The sequence below is a fragment of the Orbicella faveolata genome, unplaced genomic scaffold (assembly GCF_042242905.1).
Source record: "Orbicella faveolata isolate gen_17 unplaced genomic scaffold, um_ofav_v1 contig_14, whole genome shotgun sequence".
Taxonomy (NCBI): domain Eukaryota; kingdom Metazoa; phylum Cnidaria; class Anthozoa; order Scleractinia; family Merulinidae; genus Orbicella; species Orbicella faveolata.
Window position 1 is genome coordinate 9,994,848 of NW_028301541.1, and position 24,189 is coordinate 10,019,036.

At 39.3% G+C, this 24,189-nt stretch overlaps 2 protein-coding genes across 2 annotated transcripts in view; one reads left to right on the forward strand and one right to left on the reverse strand.

Annotated features, from left to right (window-relative positions):
- Positions 1–20,935, forward strand: LOC110060247 (uncharacterized). Its single transcript, XM_089287405.1, has 23 exons — positions 1–36; positions 338–467; positions 2,183–2,440; positions 3,720–3,894; positions 4,776–4,878; positions 5,704–5,830; positions 6,017–6,145; positions 7,045–7,192; positions 7,994–8,091; positions 9,141–9,422; positions 10,401–10,469; positions 10,742–11,038; positions 11,541–11,957; positions 12,725–13,243; positions 13,813–14,149; positions 15,071–15,293; positions 16,172–16,215; positions 17,002–17,104; positions 17,438–17,992; positions 18,708–19,123; positions 19,679–19,907; positions 20,494–20,542; positions 20,688–20,935. Exons 1-23 carry the CDS (start codon positions 1–3, stop codon positions 20,807–20,809), a joined length of 4,866 nt encoding a protein of 1,621 aa, XP_089143531.1. The 3' UTR covers positions 20,810–20,935.
- Positions 20,561–24,189, reverse strand: part of LOC149113897 (uncharacterized) — a 7,970-nt gene continuing 4,341 nt past the window's right edge. Inside the window, exons 5-8 of the mRNA XM_089286550.1 lie at positions 23,365–23,408; positions 22,867–23,010; positions 21,589–21,694; positions 20,561–21,143 (exon numbers count right to left, since the gene is read on the reverse strand). Coding sequence (XP_089142676.1) covers positions 21,013–21,143; positions 21,589–21,694; positions 22,867–23,010; positions 23,365–23,408 — 425 coding nt within the window. The 3' untranslated portion in view covers positions 20,561–21,012. The remainder of the gene's footprint in view (positions 21,144–21,588; positions 21,695–22,866; positions 23,011–23,364; positions 23,409–24,189) is intronic.

A 24,189-nucleotide genomic window follows, 5' to 3' on the forward strand; every position in this document is an offset into this window, starting at 1 on the left:
ATGCCACGGTATCTTGGAATAGACTATCTCACAGACGTAAGTTTTCTGCTGTGTTTCTTCCCCCAAAAAACTAATTTTAAACAAGCTTGCGTCCATCTTAAAGTTGGCTGAAAAAAATTACACCTTGCGATTCAGTTTGGAATAAGATTAAGCTATTTTCACCGGACTTAAAGCTTATTGATCTCTGAAATGATGTAGCTATTTTCGAAAAACGTAGTTCTTTATTGAAGCTTTATCATGAAATTAATTCAATTTGTTTGGTTCTTTCTGATTCTTCACTTTGTCAATTGCGACAAATGTGTCAGTTGCTATGAATTGTAGTTTATTTATTTTGCAGGCTTTGCAGCATCGAAAAGACATGCTCTTGCAAATGCTTCTCACAATACCGAGCCATTTAGAGTATGTAGATGCATATACACATAATGGAAGGGTCAGAGATGACAATCGTCATCTTCCTTGGCGCAAGGGTGAGTGAACGAAATGGCACTCTAATGAAAACAAAGTTCAGGAAAACAAGACTTACGAATGCAGTTTTACTTACAGCTAGCGTTTAGCTTAGTGTATGATCCCTAAAATCGGACATTTGCGTTTTATTGTTTACATTTTTACATCAACCGCCTTGCTTATATTTTTCAGTATCTTGCGCGTATTTTCTCACTTACACCCCCCCCCCCCCCCACCCATTCCTATTTCGCCACAAAATAGAACAGGATGGGGGGCGGGGGGGATTTGGTATAAAACTTCTGGTTCTCTTCTCACGAGCGGTGTATATGACGTAAAATAATGTTGAAACCTAGTTACAAACCGAAAACCTCACTGTCGGTAAAGAATGCGTACGGAGGTCTTTTCACATTGTCGTTTTCCAGAGAGCGGAGGAAAAAATGTATCAAAGTGCATGGGACACAACTGCGTTTTCATTATAGCTGCTCTTTAAAAAAGTAGTCAATGATCAAATTAATAGTTAGATAGCTTAGAGAGCCAACAGCTAAAATCAACGAATCAAAGACCCTTACCCCTGCCTTGTCTACTCTGACTTTCAGTTTCTAAAGTTTGGACTGAATGAAGTTTCTACAGCTCTTTTTCAATTATGCAGTCATGTAGCTTGTTTGGGCGCTTACTTAGGGAGGAAAAATGACCCAATTTTTTTACAGTACCCGTTGTCCTAGATCCATAATGACCAGTTCAAAAGGACAGATGTTCTCTAGTACAGATACATGCACATATTTTTCACGCCTCTCTCCTAAAAGAAACATTAAAAATTAAATGAAAAAAGGTGTTCAGAAATCAGGGTAGATAGGAAGTTTTGAATATGCGGTATATACACAGTTTAAACAAATCAGCGAATTTACTGGCTGGTTCGTGAGAGCTACTCAGTGCTGTATTATACAAATGTAGAGCTGCGCGTTGCAAAATTCGGGTCATTCAGGGAATCGTTCCAAATCGGCGCTTTCATCAAGAATAACTGGCTTGCCATATTACATGATTGGATTCAGGAAAACCATTTTAAAGAACATTTCAGAATCACCCAAGTTGTCAAGCGTCAGTTGCTCCCTCCAGAGACATATGTCCCAAGTAGACGATATAAAAACTTAAAGGAAAGTCGGTCTTTTTTCTCCACTCCTCTTATCTTCCTTTTAGCATTATTCTTTTTCTTTTCTGTTTTTGGTCGCTTAAAGTGATTTTTCAGCCTTTAGGAGTAGTACAATCCAAGAGCGTTGCTTGCTTGGTGCAAAAGAACGCCCTTTTCTTTGACTACGTTTTCATAAATCGAGTCATATTTGCCCGGGGAGGCTGAAAGGGGAGGTGGGGGCGGGGGGGGGGGATGGAAGACTCGGAGACTATCGTAAGGTCGAGGATGCTCGTAAGAAAAATTGACTTAAACCCCTAAAGGAGACCAATACGTGCGTGGCTGGAGCTTTATTTGACCTCTAAAAGATACCTAACCACTTGAAACGGAATGACAGCTAAAAATAGTGGCGTTTATTTTATTTTTTTATTTTATTTTTTTATTCCTCCAATGGCGCTTCGTCATGAACGCCTTAAGTGAGGCCAGAATCCTTGATTTGCACCTGAGACGACGAGCATCCCCGACCTTTTCATATGAGAGTCCACCCAGGCGTATTTGGACAAGTTTTTCAGTTACCTAGTTCTCCAATTTATCACGCCTAATATCATCTTACAGAAACTGCCTTTAAGCTGTCCAACAAACAGCCCATCGATTACCTGTCACAGATCACAGACATAAAAAGCTCCACTGAACGCCCAGAGCCTTACAGCCCAGAAAGGACTGGTGAGGATATTGTACCAAGCTCTAACCCAGACTCCCCTGTGGTATGTTTCGACGTGTGGTCTGATCTGGAAGAAGAGATTGTGAATTACGTCATCAACTCTTTGGCAACGGATAAAGAACAGTTCACACATTCCAGTGAAGACATTCATGGTGAGTGTGCAATATTTGTGTAGAGCTTGTTAAACTTCCCTTCACTAAAGTAGTCAAACGAGAGCAGTACATTTCCTGACGTGGCATCAAGGTTTTATTATCGAACAAAATAAGAAAAGTGACTCGGTATACTTTAGATAAGGAGAAACGCCACTGGTGATAAAAATATTAGGCAAGTGATATGAAAGATATCAATCTCTTACAGTAGCGAAAAGAACATAAGCAAAAGCAAAGTGGAATAACCGACCATAGACACACATACAAACACACCCCTTTCTAGCTTTCTCCTCTAGAAATTTCCAGTTTTGCTTTATACTTGCTTTCCCGATTTTTATAAGATTAAATTTGGAAATACAGTTAACAATAAAGATTAGCGAAAAAACTGAGCAACGACGTTTCGGTGTCATCCTGGCACCATTTTCAAGTTAAAAAATATAAGTGCGAAAAGTAAACTAATTTATACCAATGGTAGAGGTGCGAAATTGAATAAATTAAGATTAAGATAGCTGTTCAATGTTCATGTTCATTCCAATGAGGTGTCAAACACTGGTAATGAGTAATAAACTTGATCACAAACTACAGCCGGTGTTCAGAAGCCGTAAAATTGGCGATGATCTCAAAGTACAAGAGCCAAAACCACCTTTGATCAATCAACAGTGCGTTGTTTATAACTATATATGTGATCTGTGTGATGCAGAATACGTCGGTTACACTAGCCGTCATCTTTACAAGCGCATTGAGGAACACCGATTTACCGCCATCGGAAAACACCTTCAAAATGAACACCGAGTTGATACAGTTGGTGACCTAACTAACAACTTTAAGATCCTAAAGAAATGTCAGGGAAAGTTCGATTGCTTGATCCACGAAATGTTGTGGATTCGCAAGAAGAAACCGAGCCTTAACACACAGTCAGACTCCATTCGCGCAAAAGTATTTGTTTAGGCTTTGAACAGACACTGAACTCATTACCAGTGTTTGACACCTCATTGGAATGAACATGAACATTGAACGGCTATCTTAATCTTAATTTATTCAATTTCGCGCCTCTACCATTGGTATAAATTAGTTTACTTTTCGCACTAATATTTTTTAACTTGAAAATGGTGCCAGGATGACACCGAAACGTCGTTGCTCAGTTTTTTCGCTAATCTTTATTGTTTCCCGATTTTGGATAAAAAACAACAACAAACAAAAAAAACCACCAGTTTGGTCAAGTTTATTGCTGCAAATTTTTTTTTATAATATGACGCAAGGATACTGCTTTGTCATCTTACAGATGATCTCACGCAACACAGACTAGAAGAGCTGGAATGTACTGACTACCTTCATTCCATTCGCCAGAAGATTCCGAAAATCAGTGACTTATCTTCAAGATTAAAAACCAAACTTGTTCAAGATCCTCTTATACTGGACAGCCAGGGCAATCTCTTAGATGAGGAAAATGTTCTAAGGTCAGTAGTTTCTGGACCGAAAGAGTCTTGAAAAAGATTTATGAGATTTCTTAGTAATGCCACTTCCTGGGGAGGTGCTCCCAGAAAAATTGGGTGGGGTGTGCGGCCCGCTTCCCAAAACCCTTACCCTATTTATGACCAAAATCTGCGTTTTTCCCTACCCTATTTATGACCTGACCACTGAAAATTCGATCCCCTATTTGTGGCCGTTGCGGCTGGCACAGTTGATCTAAACATAATTTATGAAGGACTTTTGTTGATGGTCTTGTCGATAATGATGAAAAAGTAGCTTCTTCTAAAAACATACTTAATTCAAGACCAGAGACTGAGCAAAAACCATACCCTATTTGTGACCAAAATGACCAAAATCGAGGTAAGAGTTGAACCGGAACGACAGGCTCATCGTCTTTCAGTGGTGATTATGAACGGTTAAACGAAGCGAGATAAAACAAGCAGCGAAAAACCCTCGTCAAGTGTCTCAAAAATATCAGAAGGCTCGCTGCAATTTTGGTGAGATTGCGCAAGAGCCCATGAGAGTGTATAATATTTGGTGGGCAAACGATAGCAAGTCTTTCGAACTCTCATCGACTCCCCTTCCTCTCGTTCCGGCTTAATCGAGCCCCTATTCAGTGAACTGACCAAGAGATTATAGTATAAACTTCGAAGGAGTGTCCTGTACGCTCTCAACTATGGCAACGTCTTAGCAAACACTTCTGAAATTAAATAAACGCTCAAACAATGAAGAGATTCCGCATTGTTTTTCATTCTACGATATTTTTCTATTGTTAGAGCGCTTATTTCGGATAAATCTGAGAACCTAGAATGGGTTAACAACGGAAATAGCGTTTTTTTTTTTAATGAATACTACGCTTCATTTACAGAATAGATCATCAAGCGCCTTATGATTTGAGAAGTAAAGAGGAAAAAAGACACATAGACAAAGAAATATTCTTTAAGATGATGCCCAACGATAGAGTGGACGAGGTAAAAAAATGTCACTAAAAATTATAACATAATTAAAGAGTTGATTGTGAGCTTCATACTTACAAATGAATGTGACAACCAAGATTTTTACCTTAACAAGGTGTGCATCGGTTGTACTACTCTGTTGTAATTCGCTATATGGGCTATCTTCACTCCATAGCAGCCCTCTAAAAAGAGTCGACTCGACACTAATAATATTGTTAGAATTCATTTAAATATGTACAGGGTGCGACGAAAACAAATTTTCAGGGCCAAGATCTAATTATGATGTACCGGCCCGAAAAACATTCTCACTAGCCTCGCCAAACAATTCTTCTCTTGTACTCAAGGAGTCCTGTAACTATGAATTTTCTCAACAATTTTCCCAAGAAACCTCATTTGCCCATCGATCAAGTGAAGGACAGAATCCACTCGCCCGGATGGAAAATCCACCACTGAACCCCAGGCTATCGGACAGGACTTTCGGTGCACGTTGCTTGTGTACTGAATCGCCTATAAATTCTGAGCTGCTTCCGCTTCAACTTATGCTAACTGCCGATATCATACGATGGCAAATTTTCCGGGCTACGAATCAGTCTTTCATATTGCCCTCCAAAGCTCTTGGATTTGTGTTTCACAAGATTATCGTGAGGTCATCGTTTTCGAAAACCTCATTTTTTTTTTAAATGTTTTCTGTCCACACAAAAACAAAAGGCCGAATGTTTTCAAATTTCTCCGGTTTGAAGAAAGAAAGAAATATAGAAATAAAGCTGTGTTTTCAAATTCATCCGGGGTAATGAGGACGGCACCTACATCGTTATATGATTGAGTTGTTTTTGTACGCAGAATAAGTTCACAAATGAAGCCAAGGAAATAGAAGACATCGTTAGCCCGGTGGTTCCCTCGAAGAAGTCACTCTGTGTGGAAGAAACACAACAATTGCTTAAACTGCATGAAAACACTGATCCAGAAGGTTAGTTTTGTTGTTGTTGTTGTTGTTCTTTATGATATCACTGAACATGAATTACGTTCCAAAACTGTCGGTGTTAATTTGGTCGGGCGCTTAACGACAAGGTTCACGGGTGTGGCAGTTTCCTTTCTGTAACGTAAACGCGCCTGCTCCTCTAAGTAAACTCTAATGATTTTAATTGTATTTTAGGGGAGAAATTGGAGTTACTTGAACAGCAACCGGTTAAAGATGGTGTTGAAACCTTCTTGGATGAATCACTAACAGCGTCTGAGAAAAACAATGAAATAAAGAAGACTGACTTTGTCAAGCTGAATGACGGTAATCTTCTAAACCAAAGGGACATCGAAATGGTCTGCTATTAACTCGTCCGTGTTTGAAACAGGATAGCTACTCCTTGTTGTTTTGAGCTCACGTGTGCTCTTTTGTGGCAGTTATATATCAAACACGGGTGACCGTGTCTTACCACATTTAAAAAAAGAGTTGAAAATACGACGCGCAGCGAGTATTTTTGACTAACTTCAAGGTGTTTGGAAATCGGTTAAAACACTGTTTTGAGTGCTTGATATATCTTCTCAATCGAAACTAAATCAATAGAGTAAAATCGTAAAAATTTATTCTTATTAAGATCAGATATCCAAACACTTTCATGGTCATGATTTCCTTTGTATAAAATTGATATTAATAATTTTGAGAAAGTAGGGATAATGTAATCCACCATATAAGCCGCATTATGTTTTGCAAACAATTTCATCCCGTGATTAGTGTTACCCGCGCGTCTCAAATTGGGTTCAAAAGGGTGACCTCAAAAAGCTATAATTTAAGCCTTCAAAGGGCTAGCGTCCAGACTGAGTTTCTGCAGCAGTGTTTCAGATTGCTTTTTCCCTGTGCAAACCGCAGTAAATAGGCCATTTTACAGTTGTATGCTTAGTTACTTAGCCTATGAATGCAAGCGAGGCTGGAGGTGGCCTTGCTTTGATGCAGACTTCTCTGCTCTTCTCATTTATATGACATCTAGTTAGCAAAGAACAACTTGATTTACACAACAACAGCTGTGAGGTCTTTATCAAAACGAGGTCACCTGTAGCCTCGCTGCCATTCAAAGGCCAAGTCATTGAACAGACAACTGTAAAATAATCTACTGCTAACCTCTTAAACGTTTGGGTTCAACTTTGCCTTATTAAGTTGAGCCACAAATTGAACCAGTTCTCCATGTTAAGGGGATGAACGAAGTACTTCCAATCTACTGAAAGAACAGCAGTTATTGGAATCGCCAGCCCATCTTCCAACTGTCCCAGCTAACCACGGCATGAATAAGAAGTTTATCAGTAGTTTGGAAAGTTTTGAACAATCGGCAGAGATAAACAGGTATGTTGTCTTATAGAACATGTTACAAACAAGCTGAAAATCAACTGGTACTAATCAGTTAACTGAGAACTTTATTTAGCTGTTATCATAGAGCGGTTTTCACTTCATTTGGGTGTCGAAAGTAACCAGACAATTACTTTGGTTTTGGATTTGGTTTTACTACGGTTTGAGCTTGCCTGAGTAGTCTAATTGGTGAGTAATTGATTCTCTTTTGGGTTTTACGACACTCAATTGAAAATCGCTCTAACTGTTATTGGAATCAAATACCAGTGAACGGATTAAAACATTTAGCTAAGCCTTGTCTCTTGAAAATACTCGAAGACATCAATTCCTCGCCGTTATACAGAGTTGGATAATTCTGATCAAGAATTAACTTTTGATCCACCTTTTAATTATCTTTTCTTTCGAACTATCCCAGGAAACTGTTTTCAGCCTTTTGTGACGAAATCATTTCTTTGAAGTACGACTGTGACTGTGCATGACACCTTTCGCTTTTAAGTAATATATCAAACACGAAAGACCGTGTTTGACCACATTTCCAAACACCGAGAAGAGAGCGCAGCGGAGTATTTTTGACGAACTTCGAGGTTTATTGGAAGTGTGGCCAAACGCTGTCTTGAGTGATTGATGTATCTTCTGAAATGAAACTAAAACTAAGGAGAAAACGGTGAAACAAAATCGTAAAAATCAATGCTAATTAAGATCAGATACACAAACACTGTCACGGTCATGATTTCCTTTGTTTAAACTTAGTGAATTATAAGTTTGAGAATCGCATTTAACAAATGAATTTTGTTCTAGTCCACCACTGACCCCAAGCAAGATAAAGCAGTGTGTTCAAAACATATGGGAAAACGAAAAGTTACTCTTTAGTGAGCATTTGGCGATGGTTCTCCCTGGTGAGTCTTACACATATAACTTGCAGAAGGTTGAGAAAATATACGATAGTCAAGCTATACTGTTAAGAGTATCCACCAATAACAGTGAGGAAAATTGTATTGTTGATTCAAGAGCAAAGCAGGTTTCAAATAAGTGCCTTGTAAATCATTCTGGTTTAACCGCAAAGGATAAATACAGACAATCCAGTGAACCAGTCAAAACTTGAGTCAAAGACATATAGCTGACGCGAAGCGCGGGAAAACGAGTGCGAGCGAGCCACAACTGATTTTAGTTTTATTTCTGATTGGATTGCAAAGTAGCACTATTGTTTTTTTTCTTATACCACACGCTTAAGGGTGCAATGCTAAAAACAAACCAAATACGAATTGCGTTCAACACTCAGGTGAAAATCACTCTTAAAATATGTCGGCGACTGGTGACGTGTCTTGTGTACGTGCCGACAAAAAATGAAAAGAGCGCTTGTTAGTACATGAATTCGAACAATTGAGCAAGCCGAGTTCAGGTTCAGTCTGATAGAATTCGATAAATGTAACAAGTTTCGCGCGCACGTGACATTTTTATGAACAAGTATTTTTGACTTAACTGGGTATTTTAGTTCAGTATGTAGCTAAAAAGTTCTTAAGTTCAGAGAATTTTGAAGCGAAACGTAGAGACGTGGTGCATACAAACGCATATTGAGTCTCAGGATACGTCGCTGTGAAAGTCTGAAGCGAAAGGTCAAGAAATAAAACGCGGAGTTTTCCAACTGCTTTTGCTCACGTTTGCTGGCTCACAAAGATCGTTCAATAATAGAAGCCAGGAGTGCGTCTCCTTCAAGATTTGGGGGGCTAAATATCCCCACCCCCATAGAGCATGAACCGTGGCACAATATCACAGGTTGTCGATAGATTAAGAACATAGTTTTTTTCACAAATGCAATATTTTAATTCAACATACTTTAGGCAGCGCAACCTCGTTCCCAGGATCTCTCATCTTACCGCCCCCTGGAGCGCCTTAGTCATATCTTCTCTGAAATGAAAACACCTTGCGTTTTTTTTCTTTTTTGTAGTGCCTAATACGTCGTCAGAGAAGAAAAAAGGTCACTCCACGACTTTAGTCCAGCTGGCAATAAAGAAGCTAATTTTATCAAAAGAATGTTTGGACGGAAAGCTAGAGTTGGGAATACCGTGGAACCCACTAGCTATGTCAACAATAGAAATGGAGAACTGCCAGAAAAACCTGCACAGGCTTTCATCATGGAGCAAAGACAAAGAAGAACAGGCTGGACAACTCGACAGACACAAAACCTTATCATATTCAAGGGAAAAGTTTCAAAAAAGCGGCATTCACGGTGAGGACGTTAAGTTTTTGAAAGTAAGACAATGCAGAAAATCCAGTGCCTGTTCTGTTTACTCACTGGTTGGTCGAAAGCGCCAAACTAAATCATTTGCTTTTTGCGGTTTATTCTTTCGGTTTTTTTCTTGCTTCTTAATTCAGCAATTCAAGCTAGACATATTTTAGCGTCTACGGTTTAACGGGTTTCAGTGTAATGGCAAAAATCAATCCCAATGAAAACATATTTTTAGCCAGAAACATCATCGTCCCTTAAAGTAGCTTCGATCCAGAGGCCCGTTTCTCGAAGGTCCCAAAAATTTTTCGCACCCGGAAAGCCATAGCAATATCTGGATTACAGAGCTGTTTTATTCACATATTTACATATTCTTAACACGATCAGTGGTTCTCTTCACACAAGAAGTTTCAAGCGTATACGCTTCTCCGTTTTTAGATGCAGATGAGCTAAAAATGGCTTTTCGGGCCCGAAAAGTTTCCGGGACTTTCGAGAAACAGGCTCCAGAGCTGTTTAACGCGTTTCAAGTGCTTTTACAGGGCCGTTCTGAAAACTACTTTATGTGAGATCGCCCCCTGTATAAATATTATCATTATCATTATCATTATCATATTCGTTTTTTCACAGGGCTACCTGCATTCTTGTTTGCCTGCGCGACTAATACTGACGTCTGGCAGGGAATCGTAGCGCGGGCGCCTTGGTCTGTAGTAAGCGCCGTAGTAAGCTACCTCGAATTACACTTAGCCAGAGCTGAGACTGAGTACGCGTTAAGGGCACAAGCTGGAGAGGGACGATTATTTAAACGTTCTCTAAGTTACAATTGGTTTGTGGCTCAATTGAGGTCAACACGAGAGTCCCTAATGACCGGGCAATGGGTTAAGTCAATTAGGACCGCAGTGAGCTTTACTTATTCTGCAACTATACGAGTGCACCATACGCATGTATCTTATCTATAATTCACTTTTTATCTCTTTTTTCTAGACGATGACACTTCTGGAGGTTTATCGAGAGGAGTATCCCTTTCTGAAAGTCAAGCAGAAAAACAATCAGGTAACAGGAAGATAAACCTTATAAAATTGTTGTGCCTTTGCCAATCTTTGAAGTCCCAAGTGTCATCATCGTCAGTTTGCTTCTTTCAATATTAATACATTGTAAAGCACAAAACTTTTGAGAAATAAACTCCTCAACTATATAGGTCATCTCCCTTCCAACTAAACTAAACAATTAAACAGAGTTCATGGTGCGAGCACAGGATTGAATGTCCTGAAATAAATTTCCGTTTAAATTGAATTCTCTTGTGATTGGTGTTCTTTCTTCTTAAGGTACATGTATTGAAAGAAAGCAAACGTGTGCCGCTGGCGAGAACTGGAATAGTTTACCTGTTGCTTTGAACACGCCTAAAAGTCCAGCAAACGTGGTCGCATGTTCGACGACCACCAGTCAAATTGCGATACAAGGTGACTCAGGGTACAAAGATCAAAAGAAACTTTCACTTCCAAAAAGAACAACACCCTCTGCCTTTACGCAAACTTTTGGTGGCATTGAAGACTTCTTTTTACTGAGGGACGGTAAAGCGGACTCCTTGAAGTCATCGAAGAATGGCCTATGCACTCCACCTAGTAAGAGAGAACTATTACAATCAGTATATATAAAGTTGCATATAACTTATAACCGAAAATTAATTTATGAATGATCCATAAACTGCTTAAATCTGCATTTAAATTATTCTTATTGTGTTTAGCACATTTTGTTTTCGTTCTATTCACAATAAATTAATTTTAAGCGAAATATAAGAGTTACCACGTGCCTAGCCATTTTAGTAGGGGGTTCAACTGGAATTCAGGGCCGGATTGTTCCAAGTCCGACTAAGCTAACCCAGGATTAGCAAGAATTTTGATTTCAGTTTTGTAACTTTTTGGTGAGGTTTTCTATATATATTGTTTGTCTTTCAGTTTTGATCTTTGGTCTCAAATTACACAAAAACATGAGCGGGGGAAAACTAATACTTCGGTTAACTTTTAATCCTGGGTTAAGCCTCGTTTTCACTAGCGGCGCAAGCACAAGCGCAAGAAAAATAACTGTATTCTATGCAACCATTAAAAGCTTATTTCTTTGTTTTAGAAAAAGTGGTCAGGGCGGCAAAGGTTCGGCCGTCACTTTTTACTGCAGACACAAGTGCACAGGACTTCGATGGCGACAAAACTAATTCCGCTAAACAAACAACAGATTCGAAGTGTCAAGACCAAACTATAACTGTTGATCTTTCGGGTGAGTTTCAGGAAGTTTTAGACGAGCTGTTAGGACGCGTAAAACCGCTCCTGTCCAGGCTTCAAGGAAATGGAGTTATTCTACAGACCAAGACGTTATCAAACTTAAATCCAGACTATACCAGATTCGTTTTGAAACAAGCCCAAATGTCTGTAAAGGAAGGAGATGCTGACAGCAAGGAAAGTCAGATTTATCGTCTAACTGTGTGCTTACATGCACTGGTCTCATCTGTTGATATTCTGATGCAAAGTGGTCTGGAAGCCGTACTAGGTAAGGTGTAGCTTCACACGAGGAGCTATGCTCTGTTGTTATTGACAGTCAAACCTCTATGAGTTAAGATTGTAAACTGCTCTCGGGTGGAAAAGCTAATTTAAGCGAAAGCTTGCAATACTAACCAGCTCCCATTAGTAAATATCTTTGTTTAGTAGAAAAGTCGTGATGATCTCTGATAATGTAGCCGCACGGCGTTGGTCTAATAGTGAAGTCTTGGAAACCACTGAGTTGCTATACTAAACGACCAGAACTATCATTTTTTATTTGTGCCAATTTGGATTTTTGGGCTCTTCTGTTCCTTTATAAACATTTGAACAATCTTCACTTTGTACCTTAGCTTTTTTCTGAGCAGCGAAATTTATCTCTCTGCATTCCAGCAAGGTAAATTTACACTGTTAATTATCTCAACTTAAATTAATCATGGTTATCTACATCTATTTTAATTAACCGTGCTAACACCTTATGAAATAGGTATATAATTGTGAATGAATGAATGAATGAATGAATGAATGAATGAATGAAAGACTTAATTTAAGTGTCACAGAGTATTTAGCTTAAAAAAAACTAACTGTGGACACTATTTACAGATTCAGATTGTCAGATTCGGATTCACATTTAAAATAGCAAGTACATCGCCATGAAGGCGAATATGTCTCTTCTACATGCCGTGTAGTTTTGTGGTGCTATTAGCATAGGAAGAAACTACATGGGTACTTACAGTCAATATAGTCGATTTACTAATTTTTATGCATTCTTCTTTTCAGCCTACTTAAGTTCAACCCAGGAGAGGTATGACCACTTGTTAGAAGGAGCACTGGATTCAACACGTAGATATCTCTTGGAAACACATTTTACGTTTCAGCAGCAAAAGATTCTTCATCCCAAGCTTTCAAAGCTACTCAACATTGTAGGAAGATGGAGCAAAGAACAAGAGACAAGAAACGTAAACTCCGCTATCATCACCTACACTTTCCCTGAGAAGATAAACAAAGAAATCATGGACACACTGTCGGGGCTACACGGCATTCAGGCCACGTTATACAAGTCAGCCATGAAAGTGAATACAATTGAAGAGGAAGGCCCAAACGTAGCTGTTTACGTCGTTAATGGTTTAGCTATAACTGAGGACTTTCCATGGGCTAGATTTGACCTTGTGTTGGAATATGACCTGAGTGGAGAGATGAAAAGAGAGGAGCTTTCTCGCAGCACCAGACTAAGAGCACATATTAGCCTGAAGACACTAGCAAAGGCTCTCCTGGATAAACAACCGGTCGAATGCAAAGGTTGGTGAAAGTTTTTTCTCATTTTTTGCAGCTGTTTACTCCTTCTGAGACTATCTAAGCTTCTTCCTGTTACTTACACTCTGTACTGAATGTATAAGAAGAGTCGCAAACTCTTCGACGGCTACCCTACGTTTCTGAAATTTTAATGATTTAAATGAACTTTAAAATGTAACAATGGTAGAAAAACTTGAAGAAATACAACAAAACCGAAAGGAGAAGAGATAAATGCATTGGGCCAACAGCATAAAAGTAATCTGCGTTCGTTATGTCTACAAGATTTCAATAACAAATTAAGAATATCATTGACATTTTTAGTTACCTCGCGTATTTATATTATCATTATATCGTTTCAAGGCTCCACCGGCTGAGAGACGCAAAAAAGGGCTATGGAGACTTTTTAACACGTCATCTTTTTTATTCTGTAAATATTTATATGGGGGCCACTGGTTTTTCAGTTATTACTGTCGTGTGCTACCCTCAATAAATAAAGTTGACGATGATGATGATGATGATGATGATGATTATTATTATTATAGACGAGAATAAAATTATATACGATATCCCTTTAGGCACCAGTGACACTCAACAGAAGGAACAGCAAGACCAGTATATTTTCATCGGAAGCGAGAAAATCACACAGAATAAAGACCTCCTACATCTCCTGGAGACAAGTCAAAATGTCCTGATCTATGAGAGGCGCAACACTCAAGCCATGTCTAAAGATTCCTTAAGCAGGATGTGCCTACAACCAGACGTGATGATTGATGAAAGGACCTGTATTCAACTGCAACATCTTCCATCCCTCGCTGATGAGAGAGAATACGAAAGACTGAGAGATACCGTGCTCTCACTGTCTCTTAAATGCCACAAGTGCTGTATTATTATGTATTCTAGCAAACAACCAGAGTAAGTAGCTATACAGTTTATATTTTCAAGGAATATAACTGAATTTTTTTCTATTTTCCCGTAGTGTTTGCTACAAGGAGTGGATTTTTCGAGCGAACGAAAAAAAATGGGTAAATTAGTGTTTCAATGCTTGAATGTTAAAAGCTAAATCAAACTTATGTGAGCGTTTCGTTAGCCGTATATAACTCGTGTATTCATGAAGGGCTAAAGTGGTTCAGTTTTCCATTGTTTTCCAAAAGTAATCCCAGGTTACCCTGGTTTTGCATTTAATATGTGCTTTGTACCTGATATAAAAGACTCACTCAACCCACTAAAGACGAAATCGAAACCACGCGCACTTTCTTAAGCTTATAGCTATAGAGCGCGTCCATTGGCAGTTCGCGTCTTCATGTTTTTACGACACTTGAAATCCAAGCTGGCGTACATCTTGCTAACTCTAAATGAAAAAGAAACAAAGGCTAGTGATCTGATTTGCAAGTGGGATTTAAGAAGTGCTCTCTTCGTTCTCAGGGATGCAATCCTTTTGGCTAGCACCAAGAAATCCAAAGCGTCGAACGTTCGGTCACCGCTGACCAAAAACGCGCGGAATCTGGGGATGGGATTGGAAATGAGGAGTTTGGACCTTGAGTAACACTTTTAGCCAGAACGCGAGCAAGAGTTATGCGGGCGTTTTCGAAAACTCGATAGATTACACGAAGACCTTTCGATTATCACTGTACACAGTCAGAGAAACGAATGCAAGAGAACTCCAAGGGTGTCATTGCTTTCATAGTACCGATCTTTTTACCTGGTAACAACTTAACACGGAAAATGAAAACATGCAACACCAAAACTCCGGGCTCGATAATTCCCGGAAATGACCTTTTTTCTCCTTGGTGTCTTGACATAATATAATTCTAAGATATCTGTATCATTTTGCAGCTATGCATTCACCAGAGATGTTCTTCGCCATTTGTCCATGCTATTTGCCAGCTTTGCGCATTTTCAAAAGAGTGACTTTGAGGTGGAGATTCTTTATTCTTTCACTATCGAGGACACTGCGAAGCTGATCAGGCAGACAGGAGACAAAGCAAGATCACAATCTACAGTGTGGAATAAGATGGAATGGCCTAAACGAAAATGGCTTACAAACGAACCTAGTGCGGTGAGACAAAAGGGCCGGAGTTTAAACAAAATCTGAAAAGCCGTTGGTCCAAATCCAACGTAAAGGAATAGTTACCAAGTCTAAGCTAAAGGCCGAATAGTTACCATGTGCGAAAAAACACATCTGTGTGTGCGACAAGATATCGATGATGTTCGAAAACCTTAAACCCCGTCGACACTACGCCGGAGGAATTTGAAAACGGAGGTTTCACTCTGAATAGAAAACGCATCAAAATGTTTTCCCTCCACCCTACGACGGAGAAATTTAAAAACACAACAATCACTGTTCTTTTGGATTTGTGTTTTAGGAAGACTCGGTGGGAAAGTCACAGGAGCATCGTGACGCTGTTGTTTTCGAAAAGCTCCGTTTTCAAAATGTTTTCCGTCCACACGTAATCGCAAAGCTGGCGTTTTCAAATTCCTCCGGTTTGAAAAGCGTTTTCGAAAAGCTCCGTTTTCGCGACGGATTAGTGAGGACGGTAAGCCTAACCGTACAAATAAAGCTGCGTTTTCACATTTTTCTGTGTAGTTTGCATGCTGCTTTAAGCAACCTTCAAAAATTTCCGGAAAATATTCGGAAAATATTCCTATTGCCGAAGCTCCGGAAAATCTTCGAAAAATGATCGAAATCTTCGGAAAATCGTTTCCCACCTTCTAGGGGTTAAAATAACTGGAAAAGCCGGAAACTTCAAATCTTTGCGCACTAATCTATTCTTTTTTTACCGTAAGACCAGTTTGTGGGCATAGATTAAATTAGTGTAAACAGAAGCTGTGGCTTGACCCAGCCCCTAAACTGTTACCAATCTCTACAAAAAAACGACTTAGTAAATTTTAGAGTTGTGTTATTGTTAACCAAGTGTTGTTCACTTTCGTTTTCAGCACGAGAAGTTTCTGCTGTCATTTCCATGTATCAACTCATTTAGGTATATATGACTCGCGTATTTTACTAACCTTAATTACTACTAACTATCCACTGAAATAACTGAGCTACCTGCCCTGCGTTCCCACGAGTGAGCACTCGATTCGATAGCACTTCGTCAACTATTTCAGTATTTGCTCGCAGAGAAACTCGGGTTGGTAAATTGTTACATTATCACTAGTGAAAAAATCCGAGTCAGCATACTTTATTGCACTCTGACTATGCCTTTGTAAGTTGCTGACGAGATTTCATAGCAAAGTTCATGCAATCTGATAGGTATTTAGATACGACTCAGTTTTTGGGCCAGGTTAATGGGTCTTAAAAGAGCTACATCACGGTTTACGCATCTTGAAAAGTTTAGCCTAGAATGTTCAAGTTCGTCATTTGTAATCCGTGTTAATTCCATCCTTAACCATCCTTGTTCCGTTATGGCTTATGATTATCTCTTTGGTGTTTTTCTATCTTAGTAAACTACTATTTTCAGGTTTCCTTCAATTTAAAGGTAATTTTGTACGTGGCCAAAATATCTCGAAATACCGTGACCGAGCTCCTTTAACCATGCCTGGCGTAGACACGTGACCGGGCGTCTTACGAGATCGTGTTTAATGTGGTCTTGCTGTGGTCTGGTCTTGGTAATGCTGAGGACTTACATTGTAACCTAGTTTTCTTAAAGAGAATTGCTGAAAGCGGCTGAATAAAGTGAGCAAAAATATAAATTTTATACCATTAATCGTTACAATATAAAGATTGTGTGCTCTCAAATAGTCATAATTGCATTGTTTTGTTTTAGTGCTCAAGTAATGCTAACGGCTGCACCACTGGCTGAACTGTTGAAAATGTCGAGAGATGAATTAAAGGAAACCTGCCCTTGGATTCCGCAGCGTATTCTTGCAGTAAGTAGACTGTGTATCTTAAAAAAAAACTCTTAATCCCTGCAGAGTTAAATGGCTAAGATGGCTTTACACTGTGTTGTGAGAAACCTAGGTTGGCCATGAGAGTCACAAATCTGATTCTCTCAACCTTTCCTGAAGAGAATTACGGGAAAAGCTAGAAAAGCTCTAACGCTATAACTTGAGGATCAACTCTTGATTTCCATTCTAGCCAGATCGAGTGTTTGATTTGAGGAGTCAATTGCTTTGACCGTGTTAAAGCAACTTCTTATAAATTACCAGAGATATGAGGGATTCGATGTAACACCGCACGGTACTTCTTTATTTTCTTTTCAGGAATTTTACAAGGCAGTTAACTGGTGTTCTGAACTGGACGGCGACCTTTCAGCGTATTCAATTGTTCAGCCGTTAAATCAACTGTATGACCCAATACCTGTAGGATACAAGCACTTCACAGTGGAATCATCGACCAGTCAGATGGCCGTGGCCGCCTCAGACGTCACCTCTTCACCGGAAAGCGTAGTTTCTATCAGAAGCGTTCCTGTGGAATACACTGATTACAGGCTTGATCTTCCACCAGTAGTCATCAACACACAGCCACGACAAGAAACCAACAGAGACACTGCAACCGGTAGAATCTATTGCAGCTGCTCAAATGATATCTCTGAGCCTATAAATTTGTCAGGAAGTCTAATAGAAGATCAATATGATTCCCTACACAACGTCAACCAAAGAGAAGGCGGTGGACCTCCTCGCGGACCGTTCACAAATGTTCCTGCTGGTGAACTACGTGGAACAGAATGGAGACCTTCGTTTTTAAAAAGTAGTTCTTCAAAGCAGTGGGTGAACCAAGTAGATGCTGACTTAAAACGATGTATTTCCAAGGAAAAGGTAAATACAGGTAGCGCAAGTATAGAGAATGCAGTGAAAACCCACGTGTAAGAACCTAGTAGTTTAAGAACCTGCTGGCAGAAATTGACCATCAGTTAATACCCCAAAGTATAAGAGCCTGTTTAGCCAAGCAAGACAGAGCAGGTTCTTATATCTAGGTTACGGTTAAATTGATTTTTTATTGTACAAGAAAATACCTAATATAGTTGTGAATAAATACTATTTAAGGACCAAACCCAAGTTTATCTCTTTTTCTGGTAATCAACAACAATATCTCCTTCATAGAAATCAATGACGCAATTAAGAACTTACGTAACCTAAATTGCCGATAACTACTCCAAAATGCACTGACCAATTTCGCCAGACTTCAAAAAATGTAGTTTTTAGCACGCTGGTCTATTCTGCGCCTCAAAATAAGAAAATCTCTTATCTTGATCAGTATACACCAATCTATCAAGTGTAGGGGATCATTTTACTGTGTTGGAATTTTATGGGAGTGGCTTGTACGAATAGAGGGTGGGACAAGGAGGGCGGGAAAGATAGGGAGGGGGAAAAAAGAGAAGGAAAAATTGAAGGGTAAATGGACGGAGAAACAGAAGAAACGATAAACGGACAGACAGACGTATGACTGGTGGGCAGGCTAGCCTATGGCTGACTTGGTTTAAGGCCTTGGTATAAGTTTGTATTTTGTTAAATCTTTCCGTTATTTCGTTAGTCTAATTTGCCAAAGCTGCCCTACAGTCAGTACAACCGTCAAACGACTGAAGACTATCCTGTGACCAGTCCATATTTTACTGAAGTGTACGGCTCCTTGCGATCGCGACCCGAAGACTTTACGAGTCAGAGCCGATGTAGAGACGGAAACATCGAATGCCTGACTGATAGCAGAGAAGTCGACTTAAATGATCCAATGAGAGTTGACATGGCCATGTCCTCTAACTTCCCAAGAGTAAGAAAATATTCAGCACACCCTCTAAGGCGCCAAAGAGAAGAATACTTTCCTGAAGTGTTGTGGGATATAAACCGTTTAAGACAAACGCACCAACAGCCGGCCGATAAACGTGGACAAGACGAACCGCAAGCAGATCTTGGAAGAATGGCCGAAAGAGATGTTCCTAGCAAACGCACAAGGTTAGAGCCCAAAGAGACATAACGTAAATTTATCATTTAACCCACGATATTTCCTTTGTGTGATTTATCAACAGTTCATGCACTGTACAATTTTACTCAGCCTGGTCAGGGGTGAGATTGCACGTGAGCAAGTACAATTTTACCCCTGTCTAAACGTGAATTATAGATAGAACAGGCAAGATCACAACATCGCCGCAGGAAAACCCATAAAAAAGTCTTGCCAGTCTGGCGAACTATTGAGCCAAACACTTTTTGTCTCTACACTTTCGCTGTTGTTGTTTTCCCTGGTTTTCTCTCCTGGTCACGCCGAGGAAGCGAAAAGACAGGAGATGGAAAAACTAAAAGAAAGAAAACTATTTTATTTGGTCAGGAACACTATCTAAAGAACCGATCGCATTTGCACTGGGCAGTACATTGAAATTGTTAGCTATCGTCACGATACGGTGGACGTCATTCTGTCAAGCAAGACACGGGAAAATTGCGAGCTTATCTACCTATAGTTAATATCCAGACTGCATTTTAAACTCTTCATGTCATTCGTATTTGACTAAATAGGCAAGCTGTGCGCGTGTTAGACCTTGGAAATGAAGGCTCACGTACGCTTCCCACGAAGGTGGGAATAGCTCAGCCACAGAGGCGAGCGTATGGCGTGACTGGACATCACCAGCTCATGCTAAGTCAATCAAGCCAGGTGCTGGGAGAGAACAGTGTCGCCAGTAAACACAAAAGATTTAGTCTTGGTATTGAAAGATCCACAAACCCTTCTACGAGAGGTGTTCAACAGGTAACGTACTACATATAATAGCCAGTACTTAAATCTTGCAAGGATGCTTGTATTGTTAAACAAAAAGCTGCAAGAGAGAACTGTGTTTACACGAACAAAGTTTACCGTTTCCTTGTTTTTACGCGCACGTCTTTTTTTGCATTAGCGCACATTTTTTGCATTAGCGCACATTTTTTGCATTAGCGCACATTCTTTGCATTAGCGCACATTTTTAGCATTAGCGCAATTAGCTTCAAATTATCGTGATATACTCGTTAGATTATCCACTTTTGAAACGAAGATATACACCGACTCGTTTGTGATGTATCGACCACTCAAAGCGGTCTATATTAGCAAAACAGAGATCGATTTACGACCTATATTAACACAAATCAAACGGTCTCTGCTCTATCCATTATATTCTATCAAAAGCAATTTGTAAAAAAAGGTCATTAGCTAGAGAGAGAAAATGAATAATAAGGTAGACAATAGTATTCTGTTTACAATTTGTGAGGGTTTCATTATTTGAGGCATTCGTTGTGATGTAAGGTGGGAAAAAACCTCTCCGGGACAGAAGTAACCAATGTTTTGACTAATCTGATTACAGTCATCCAAAGGGGAATGTGAGGTACCTGGAATACCACCGTCACCGGATGGTGAGTAAAATAATGTCATTGCCAATAAAACAACTACACTTTATTTCTTAAATACAGGAGTAAGCATGCAAGCGTACAGGATGGATTATTAAACAATATTTGATCAGAGTTCTACAGACTAAAATATCTTTGTTGACGTCTTCAGAGCCAGACGAATGGTCAATATTTCCTTCGTACCTATCCTCAAAGAGACGAAAGCTGACTTATGAAAAGATGCCTGGAGTGGAAAGCGGTCAAACGAAGCTTGTATTCAAGTATGACCTGTAGTCTGTTTCACAGTTGGTACAACAATTTTGAATTACAAGTGCAGACTCAGAATCATCTTCCCATTCCCATTCAAGCAAGCCTTCTTTCTTAACTTTTACCAATACAATTAAATTTGCTACACTGCAACTTGGTGTTTGATGTGATTCTTTAGCAAAAGGCGAGTACAAGAGTCTGGCGTGCCTTGTTTGGAATCAACTGAACTCTTAACTGTCCGTTGTGTCATCAGTGGGCGGAGTTTGTTCCGTGGGTGGGGGGTGAGATAAAACTCTGTCAATCAAACCAAAGTCCTTGGCCTCCTCTGGGGACATGAACTTATCTCTTTCAAGTCCTTTCTCTGAAGTACGAAAAAGAAAAAAAAAAATGAATGAGTGAGCGAGTAAAAGAAAATGGCTTGGAGAAAACGGAAGCATATACCACAGAGGGACAATTAACTAAAAGAAAACCGAATAACGAGGCCACCCATAGATAGATTTACAGGACCAGGTAAACCGACGCCCTTGCCCCAGTCATTGTTTCTGTTTTCGCTTTTGTTGTTTACAGTCATAATGAATACTCGAAATACCTAGGAGGAGAATTTAACCAAGGACATTGCCTCAGTCATAATTTTTTTTCTGGCTACGGCCCTGTTTTATTCACTGCTTTTTTCTTTCTTTCTTTTTATTTTTTTGAAGAAATACTTATATCATAAATTTCAAGTGACTACTGGCTAAATGGTTTGCTCGTATTTTTATCTTAAATAGCTGGCCTGTATCTTTATCTTAAGAAAAACAGGATCTTACCTATCACATCAATTGGTTGACCAGTGTGTTTAACATAAATTTTGTTGATTAGATTCTTCAGGTTAAGGATTTCTTCAGCTTGAATAGCTATATCTGTAGCTTGACCCTAAAATGTTAAATGTAAAGAAAACTTTAAGACATGCTTCTGAGAAAACCTCTTTTTATTAATAGCTATAAAGATTTATTTTGGTAGGACTTTCTTTCGATCCTATATCTCCAGGTTTCCATCACCTGTTAGTTTCACAAATAGTTTAGGAATACAAAACTATTCTCAAAAGGATCTCTGGCCTGCTTTGCAGGCGTTTTAATGTTCACAAGTTATCGGTATTAGCTCGTGATCGAGTACATTCACCGCCATGTTTAGCCTCACTCCTACTCCCTAGGGCACCTTCTCGTTTTTCCCCAAGCCTCTTGCAAGTTTGAATCCAAGATGGCTCTCGCTCGCCAAAATGAGCCTGCATTGGAGGCTAAAGGACCTCTAACAAAGACATTTTTAGAATGGTGACGAAATCCCTTGGTTGACAAAATAATGACGATGTGTAGAATTAACTGACGTGTTGAATAATTTTTCTGTGAAATTAAACGCCAATAAGTTGAGCCGAAACTCCGAGCAAGAGAGAACACGTTTATTAACTGAAGACAAGAAGGAAATACAATGCAAACGAAACAGGCGAAAGCGGCAACAAAGGTACCAAGCAAATTATGCGCGGACCGTGAGACAATGAAACAATGAAGTAAGCTAAACGACAGCATGCACAATGCATCATGCTATGCGAGCTAATGGCGGGAACTAAACAACAATGCGAAATACGGCGAAAGGCTAAATCCAAAATGGTGTGCATGTAGGATGTCAAACCACATGTCTGAGCAAAGTCTTGTTAACTGCAAAGAAATGATTTCCAACCCATTCACAGTTTGGTCAGTTTGGCATGAGTGTTAATCATACAAACACATTTTGTGTGCTCATTGTGTAACCAGCAGTCAAATATTGTACTGAAACAGCTTTTTTTATATTTCTTGCCACTACAAAAGTTGAAAATTACTTTAAACGGTATCACTTGTTATAACTTATACCAGTCCCACACCATGCAACATTACAGTCAATGTAAAAGTCATCCATTCTTCCAAATTTTCCAACCTGCATGCAGATTTCTGGACTGTTTCCAGACACAGTCTTTATTTAACATAATCTATCCTCTTGGTCTAAAATTTGGAAAGTTTGATGCAAACTCATCCATACTTTCATTGTGCTTAACATAGAGTGACTGTAAAACTTACCTGAGCTCCACCATGTGGCTGATGAACCATAACCCTAGCATGAGGTAAGGCATGCCTTAATCCTGGGGTGCCTGCAGTCAACAACAGGGAGCCCATGCTGCATGCCTGACCTATACACCAAGTTGAAATAGGTGGCTGAATGTACTAGACAAGAAAAAAAAAATACAGGAGACTACATGAACAAATAAAATTGTGTATAACTAAACAGGAATTCTAATGTTATACAATGAACATTATTCTAATCTACAGTATGTAAAACGAAATAGGTTGGAAGACCAAAATTAAAAAAGAACTGCAAATGTACAAATGTTATGATTCTTGAGTGTCCCGTAGGCCCGTCTATGATTGACAGATAACATTTCTAGCAACCGGAAGTGTCTCATAAATTAAATGTTACAGACATGCTTTACCGCTCACAACTCTTGCCATCTCTCTTTGGGGAGGAATCTAGACCAGACTCTATAGAGGCCATCCTTTCACACCACTAAAACTTCTTACCTGCATTGTGTCATAAATGGCCAACCCTGCTGTAACAGAACCACCTATCCGGTTGAAAAGAAGCAAAACATGACTGCTTGAGGGATGTTTTTAAATATCTCATTCATCAATGGAGTGATAAATGAATATGATCATTTACAATAGGCCCTTTGCAACTAAGCCATCACATAATCTACTTTTCATAAAATTATGGGCTGCAACTTTAACAATGCCAGAAATGAAAAAAAGCATGTCAAACATATCAAAATGGCCAACTTTGAGGCCCCTGGCATTTAAAAACAAGATTTTATGAGTACTGCTCAGAGATAAGTGACCACCACACCCTTAACTTGTGTGTTTTCTTTGATTTGTTAGGTAAACACTTTTTAAAATGCATTAGCCTGTGTCACTCATACCCAGTGTTTCTTTTGTGATATATTGCTCATGAAAAACAAAACACTAGTTGAGCTAAAACGAAGCAAAATCACTAAACCAAAGGATGTCAACAAGAAAACCATGAGACTCAAAATTGAAATCAAAATATGCGCTTCTAAAACAGCGTTGTTTGCAAATTATACAACATTTAACAAATTGATACCAGTTTTTCATGCATCTGTCCTGTTATTGATAATGAATTTCGTCATGACATTGTTAAAGCAGCGGTGGATCCATGAGGCGATAGCTGAGTGGATCTGTGGACTACTTTGACAATGTTATGACGAAATTCATTGTCATTAAGGTTACGGTATACCTTTAGGAGTGTCTCACGTGCAAGAAATGTAGCATGCACAGTTTAAGCGGTAGATACCTAAACCCCTATATCAAATTAAAGCTTATAGAGCTGGC

Bases quoted from the DNA above. Each gene is read 5' to 3' on its own strand.
- LOC110060247 (XM_089287405.1), top strand. From the start codon at position 1: ATGCCACGGTATCTTGGAATAGACTATCTCACAGAC. The intron at 11,958-12,724 runs GTAAGGTGTAGC...TCTTCTTTTCAG, and splicing joins TGGTCTGGAAGCCGTACTAG to CCTACTTAAGTTCAACCCAG. The intron at 19,124-19,678 runs GTTAGAGCCCAA...TTGACTAAATAG, and splicing joins GTTCCTAGCAAACGCACAAG to GCAAGCTGTGCGCGTGTTAG.